Source organism: Sander vitreus, unplaced genomic scaffold (genome assembly GCF_031162955.1).
Source record: "Sander vitreus isolate 19-12246 unplaced genomic scaffold, sanVit1 ctg299_0, whole genome shotgun sequence".
NCBI lineage: Eukaryota > Metazoa > Chordata > Actinopteri > Perciformes > Percidae > Sander > Sander vitreus.
This window is the reverse complement of record NW_027595453.1, coordinates 35,001-42,500: the sequence shown is the minus strand read 5'-3', so window position 1 is coordinate 42,500 and position 7,500 is coordinate 35,001. Positions and strand designations below refer to the sequence as shown.

Genomic DNA, 7,500 nt, shown 5'->3' with positions numbered 1-7,500 from the left:
ATACACACACACCCAGAGGTACACACACACACACACAGAGGTATACACACACACACACAGAGGTACACACACACAGAAACACACATTATTATTCCATCGATTAATCCAGTAATCGGATAAGAAATACTTAGTAAACCCCAATAGTAAATATTTATTATTGCTGTTTAATAAAGAAAGGAGACCTGTCTTTTGTATATATTCCCTGGATGTGTAAAGAGCTGTTCACTAACCAGAGGGTAGATGTGACGGTACAAGGCTTACAGCAGGGCTGTTCCCCTACACTGTTCTGGGGGACACATGTTAAGAAGCCTAATACACAGCGAGGAGAAATAATACAGAATGCAGACATCACCGGCATGATGACGTCATTCACGTGCATATGTAGCCATGCTGGGGGGGGGGGGTTTCCAAAGATTAGTAGCCAACTAATAAACAGTTAGACTACAAACCAACAGCTGTCGTTTTAGCTTGTTGGTAAAACATGGCTGTCACAGAGTAGCATGCTGTAGGCTGGTTGGGTAAAACATGGCTGTTAGCAGAGTAGCATGCTGTAGGCTAGTTGGGTAAAACTTGGCTGTTAGCAGAGTAGCATGCTGTATGCTAGTTGGGTAAAACATGGCTGTTAGCAGAGTAGCATGCTGTAGGCTAGTTGGGTAAAACATGGCTGTTAGCAGAGTAGCATGCTGTAGGCTAGTTGGGTAAAACATGGCTATTAGCAGAGTAGCATGCTGTAGGCTGGTTCTGTAAAACATGGCTATTAGCAGAGTAGCATGCTGTATGCTAGTTGGGCAAAACATGGCTATTAGCAGAGTAGCATGCTTTAGGCTAGTTGTGTAAAACTTGGCTGTTAGCAGAGTAGCATGCTGTAGGCTAGTTGTGTAAAACTTGGCTGTTAGCAGAGTAGCATGCTGTAGGCTAGTTGTGTAAAACTTGGCTGTTAGCAGAGTAGCATGCTGTAGGCTAGTTGTGTAAAACATGGCTGTTAGCAGAGTAGCATGCTGTAGGCTAGTTGTGTAAAACATGGCTATTAGCAGAGTAGCATGCTGTAGGCTAGTTGTGTAAAACATGGCTGTTAGCAGAGTAGCATGCTGTAGGCTAGTTGTGTAAAACTTGGCTGTTAGCAGAGTAGCATGCTGTAGGCTAGTTGTGTAAAACATGGCTGTTAGCAGAGTAGCATGCTGTAGGCTAGTTGTGTAAAACATGGCTATTAGCAGAGTAGCATGCTGTAGGCTAGCTGTGTAAAACATGGCTATTAGCAGAGTAGCATGCTGTAGGCTGGTTGGGTAAAACATGGCTATTAGCAGAGTAGCATGCTGTAGGCTAGTTGTGTAAAACATGGCTATTAGCAGAGTAGCATGCTGTAGGCTAGTTGTGTAAAACTTGGCTGTTAGCAGAGTAGCATGCTGTAGGCTAGTTGTGTAAAACTTGGCTATTAGCAGAGTAGCATGCTGTAGGCTAGTTGTGTAAAACATGGCTATTAGCAGAGTAGCATGCTGTAGGCTAGTTGTGTAAAACTTGGCTGTTAGCAGAGTAGCATGCTGTAGGCTAGTTGTGTAAAACATGGCTGTTAGCAGAGTAGCATGCTGTAGGCTAGTTGTGTAAAACATGGCTGTTAGCAGAGTAGCATGCTGTAGGCTAGTTGTGTAAAACATGGCTATTAGCAGAGTAGCATGCTGTAGGCTAGTTGTGTAAAAACATGGCTATTAGCAGAGTAGCATGCTGTAGGCTAGTTGTGTAAAACATGGCTATTAGCAGAGTAGCATGCTGTAGGCTAGTTGTGTAAAACATGGCTGTTAGCAGAGTAGCATGCTGTAGGCTAGTTGTGTAAAACATGGCTATTAGCAGAGTAGCATGCTGTAGGCTAGTTGTGTAAAACATGGCTATTAGCAGAGTAGCATGCTGTAGGCTAGTTGTGTAAAACATGGCTGTTAGCAGAGTAGCATGCTGTAGGCTAGTTGTGTAAAACATGGCTGTTAGCAGAGTAGCATGCTGTAGGCTAGTTGTGTAAAACATGGCTGTTAGCAGAGTAGCATGCTGTAGGCTAGTTGTGTAAAACATGGCTGTTAGCAGAGTAGCATGCTGTAGGCTAGTTGTGTAAAACATAGCTGTTAGCAGAGTAGCATGCTGTAGGCTAGTTGTGTAAAACATGGCTTTTAGCAGAGTAGCATGCTGTAGGCTAGTTGTGTAAAACATGACTATTAGCAGAGTAGCATGCTGTAGGCTAGTTGTGTAAAACATGACTATTAGCAGAGTAGCATGCTGTAGGCTAGTTGTGTAAAACATGACTATTAGCAGAGTAGCATGCTGTAGGCTAGTTGGGTAAAACATATATATAGATATATATATAGATATATATATATATATATCTATATCTATATCTATATCTTTTCGTTTCAGCCCTAACCAACGGTTCTCCGTTATGTCTTTGCACAGGATGGGTGACGGTCCCCGACCTCCGAAGATGGCACGCTTGGATGGAGGCGGCAGCGGGGGCTACCGAGGAGGAGGAGGAGGGGGCGGCTACAGAGGAGGAGGAGGGGGATATGGGGGAGGAGGAGGAGGAGGAGGGTACAGAGGGGGAGGAGGGTACAGGGGAGGAGGGGGATATGGGGGAGGAGGTTATAGAGGAGGTGGAGGTTACAGAGGTGGAGGAGGAGGAGGAGGGTATGGAGGAGGGGGAGGGGGAGGCTACAGAGGAAGAGGAGGAGGAGGAGGGTATGGAGGAGGGGGAGGCTACGGAGGAGGGGGAGGAGGGTACAGAGGAGGAGGAGGAGGGTACAGAGGAGGTTATTAATGATTCATGTCATTGTTTTCTGATCTGGATACAGAAGCAAAGTCCCTTCCTGTGTCCACCGTGGGACTTTATTTTATTAACAATGTAAAGATCATTCAGCAAGTGAAGAAAGTCTCAGTTTGTGGTTAAACTGTTATCAGACTGTGAAAATGCATCATAGAAAGACTCATCAGCCCAGAGTGTGAGTGTGAGTGTGAGTGTGAGTGTGAGTGTGTGTGCTACCAGGATTCTCTTCCCGGCTGATAGGACGGTGATAAAACGCAGCATGTAAGATAACGGTAAACAGTATTTTTCTGAAATAAGGTCCCATGAGGTCCACCAGAAGGACGGGGACTTCATCTCTCTGTCTTCTGAAGTTTAGTGACGCCACAAATCTTCCTCTCTGTCGTCGTTGAGAGGACCAAATCTTTGTCCTCAGCTGTTGGTGTTAGTTTGTGTTGGATTACATTTGATTGTGTGTTTGTATTGGTTTTATGTGTTACTGCATTCTGCAATAAAATGACATTTACAGCTGATCGGGTATTTATTTTATTGCACTTTTTGTATTTGGGTCTGTAGATTTCTGTTCCATATTTTAAAGGCAGTTGTCTCAAAATGAATGTACACTTGCTGTATATTTCATAGCTGGAGTTATAGGACATTTTATTCATAAAACCTGAACTGCCATGTGGACGGGGCCATTTCCCCCCTCTTCCTCTCTGCTAAAACTTCTCCAATTGGCAGCATTCTTCAGTTTCTGTTTCTCTTTACAAGTGAAGAGATGGAGAACTGTACACAGTCTCCGTAGTCCCACCAGGGCCGTGTGAAATGGGATGTTTCCGTTGTAAAGAACAATACTGTTTGAACCGAGATGTCACAATGAGGTCGGTGTATAACTGTGTATCCTATGGCTCTTGAATAAAGGTTTTGACATGCAACTGGTAAAAATGTGTAATGTTAATGATTAAGAGTTAATAGAAAGGTATTAGACATTAAAATAAATGACTGCTGGAATGGCAATGGTAACTAATGCTTTTGCATTTCAAATCCGTTCTGTAGTTGCATCGGATTGTTTACAGTTATTTCATTTAATGTTGACGATAGAGACCTTGAACATAATGTTTGTATTGTTCTCTTTGAAGATGGTTGGCTGAAACCTTTTACAAAAGAAAAGGTTTCCATTCTGTGACTGAGTCGGTAAAACACTGAAAAACTGACATTACTTGTTTACTAGAACAATACAAACTGTTTTAAGCTAACGTTAGCCTTCCGCTAGCCAGTTAACACTATACTCGACAGCAGCTAACGTTAGCCTACCGCTAGCCAGTTAACACTATACTCGACAGCAGCTAACGTTAGCATACCGCTAGCCAGATAACACTATACTCGACAGCAGCTAACGTTAGCATACCGCTAGCCAGTTAACACTATACTCGATAGCAGCTAACGTTAGCCTACCGCCAGCTAGTTAACACTATACTCGACAGCAGCTAACGTTAGCCTACCGCTAGCCAGTTAACACTATACTCGATAGCAGCTAACGTTAGCCTTCCGCTAGCCAGTTAACACTATACTCGACAGCAGCTAACTTTAGCCTACCATTAGCCAGATAACACTATACTCGACAGCAGCTAACGTTAGCCTTCCGCTAGCTAGTTAACACTGTACTCGACAGCAGGTAACGTTAGCTTACCACTAGCTAGTTAACACTATACTCGACAGCAGGTAACGTTAGCCTTCCGCTAGCTAGTTAACACTATACTCGACAGCAGCTAACGTTAGCCTACCGCCAGCTAGTTAACACTATACTCGACAGCAGCTAACGTTAGCCTACCATTAGCCAGTTAACACTATACTCGACAGCAGCTAACGTTAGCCTTCCGCTAGCTAGTTAACACTATACTCGACAGCAGCTAACGTTAGCCTTCCGCTAGCTAGTTAACACTATACTCGACAGCAGCTAACGTTAGCATACCGCTAGCTAGTAGCTGGATTAAACAGGGTTAAATGCTGACAGCTAACGCTAAACGGTGTAAAGTGTGACTGTGTTTTACTGTAGAGGATTCAACACCGGGATGTAACAATCTGCAGCTGCCGTCGGAGAAACAACACAGACGGTGCGTTCAATGACACTGGTAAACTACAGCCTCGTAGTGCATTTGAAGTTATTGTAAATGTCCTTTTCCATCTGATGGTTCAACAGCTATTTACTAGTGAAATAAGTTATTGTTATTGTTCTACATTATTATTAATCATTTAATGTTGACCATATGGCCTTAGCAATAAACAAGCCGTTCTTTAATGTCACCAACTGTTGTTTATACCTTTTTATTCTTTTCTTTTTTTACTTTTTCAGGCACCGTTAATTATGTATGCGATGAATTAATCACAGAGTATGTAATTAATTAGATTAATGTTTAATCGATTGACAGCCCTAGTGTCCACTAGTTAATCCAACATGTTCTTTTCTTCAGTGTGTTGGTGACTTTGCGTAAACATACACACTAGTGGCGCGTTATCTGTACGCATTTTGAGCTATCTGCGTCTATGTCTACGCCGTATTGACAATGAGGACATACGTCATGGTAGCTCGCCGTCACGTGACGATTTGGGAGGTGTCTGAGCCCGCCCACCATTTTGGGATCCTACCCAACAGTGTAAGAGCGACACAGAGGCGGAGCAGGAAAGATGGCTCGAGGAATTGGCATCACGGCGGACGGTTGGGTTTAGGAAACGTGACACGCGGGACGTGATCCCCGGTCTCCGGGGTGAAAGTCCTGTGTTGTTTGACCCATCCTCCCCCCCGACCAACCTCCCATGAAAGGTGGATTTTCGCCCTTTCGCACTACTCGCTACGGCGTCAATTGACGCGCAGTCACAAGGTAATGTAAGTCAGTGGAGGCCAAACGGCGTTGATAAGCACGCTAAAAAGCCAGTATGCGTCTTGATAACACGCCCAAAATGGCATATGAATCGTCATAGATACGCCATTTCATGAGATCAGTCTGCATACTAAGACTTCTCACTGTTTGTTTTTAAAACTATGTATGAGCTGTGAGGACAGGCTCAGCCGTCAGCCCACATCCAGCCGAGGTTAGCTCAACTGTCATCATTTCACCAGTACACTTACTAAACACTGGCCTGTTGTTTCACTGTCCACGGCATAAAGAGAGGTGGGTTATTCAGTTTAGAGTGTGTGTGTGTGTGTGTGTGTGTGTGTGTGTGTGTGTGTGTGTGTGTGTGTGTGTGTGTGTGTGTGTGTATGTGTATGTATCTCTCTGTGTGTGTATATGTATCTGTGTGTGTGTGTGTGTGTGTGTGTGTAATGAGCTGTCATGCAACCCTCATTATTCTGTCAACACACCTTGTACTCCACCTTTGTGTGTCTCTCTCTGTGTGTGTGTGTGTGTGTGTGTGTGTGTGTGTGTGTGTGTGTGTTTTCATGGCCTGGTGCCAGGCACAAGGCGCCACTTCATGAGTGGATGATCTCACCCCGACCCACCTCCAAACGCTGTGTGTATTCAGCAGTGTGTGTGTGTGTGTGTGTGTGTGTGTGTGTGTGTGTGTGTGTGTGTGAGCAGTTGTTTATTGAACAGAAACAGAAATATGACAGGGACATGTTGTGTTGGAGCTGTTTGTTGAGCAGTCCTGAACTAAAGCAGCTGACCGCAGGATAAACAAGACAAGGTTTTATTATCAGAATCATTCACAACTTGTTTATCACATCCAGAGAATAAATATTAATATTAAAGTCATTACAGCTGCTGTGATGAGCAGGTTCAGGTGATTATTCTTTATAGTTTTACTTTAAGAAACGTCTTCTGTTTCAGGGGTTTTCGACGGCCTGAAAGGAAAACTCTTTGGCATGAAACTGCTTAAATATGATGATTCAATAACGTATGAAATATGAAAATATCAACAGCCGTTCGAAGATCAGTTAAATAAATGTCGTCCCGAGAAGAAGGTGCGTCCCAGTTCTTATAAAGTCTACTAGATGGTGCTCCCGAGTTCAGCTCTGTAGAAGATCATTTAGCCTCTGACAGGAAATCAAAAACAACGGCACTATTTTGTGAAGCGTATGGATATCTGATGATGATGATGTGCAGCCCCGTCGGTTGCTGTTGAACCACGTGGCTGCTCGTGGTCCGAAGTGTTCAGACTCCCAGCAGAATCCCCGAGAACAGAGAGTCCTGCAGGACCCTGATGGTCGACCCGGTGGCGTTGTCCACAAACACAGACACGTACTCTCCAGCCTGCACACACGCAGACATACAAACGTCAGTAGTTTTGTTAGTGGGGTCAGCCCTATGTTATGGTTAGAGGGTTGGGGGGTAGGGTTAATGTTGGAACATGGGGCCCAATCTTCAGTGAAAGAAAAACATCTTAGAAATGTGGGAACATAGGTACGCTCCCCAGAGCACCACGAGCTGTCTGTCGTTTCAGCGGACATTACGGTTACATTTAGTCCACAAAATATGAGCGATTAAGATTAGGCACCAACACGACTAGTTAAGATTAGGAAAAAAGATGGTGGTTTGGGTTAAAACACACGTTTAAGGAACACGCATCTACTGGGTGAAAGGCTTTCGTTTTCCCCGGGAAGTGAGCTCCGCTCTCTGGCTTCAAAGTCCTGTATGTTAACGTGTGTTCTGGGCGTAACATGCAATCAACCAATCAGAGATCATCTCCCATTCCCTTTAAAAGCCAGGCGCGTTTGGACCTTGGAG

The 7,500-nt window shown here is 44.3% G+C and overlaps 2 protein-coding genes across 5 annotated transcripts in view; one reads left to right on the top strand and one right to left on the bottom strand.

The window, feature by feature from the left end:
* The window catches only part of dhx9 (DEAH (Asp-Glu-Ala-His) box helicase 9), a 35,717-nt gene extending 32,408 nt beyond the window's left edge, over nt 1-3,309 (top strand). For all 3 annotated transcript variants that reach the window (XM_078244776.1, XM_078244775.1, XM_078244777.1), the window contains one exon: nt 2,434-3,309. In XM_078244776.1, the coding sequence (XP_078100902.1) occupies nt 2,434-2,794 (361 nt within the window). In that variant the 3' untranslated portion in view covers nt 2,795-3,309. The remainder of the gene's footprint in view (nt 1-2,433) is intronic.
* A 3,138-nt stretch (nt 3,310-6,447) lies between these two features.
* The window catches only part of LOC144513624 (erythroferrone), a 19,494-nt gene continuing 18,441 nt past the window's right edge, over nt 6,448-7,500 (bottom strand). For both annotated transcript variants that reach the window (XM_078244778.1, XM_078244779.1), the window contains exon 9: nt 6,448-7,026. In XM_078244778.1, coding sequence (XP_078100904.1) covers nt 6,928-7,026 — 99 coding nt within the window. In that variant the 3' untranslated portion in view covers nt 6,448-6,927. The remainder of the gene's footprint in view (nt 7,027-7,500) is intronic.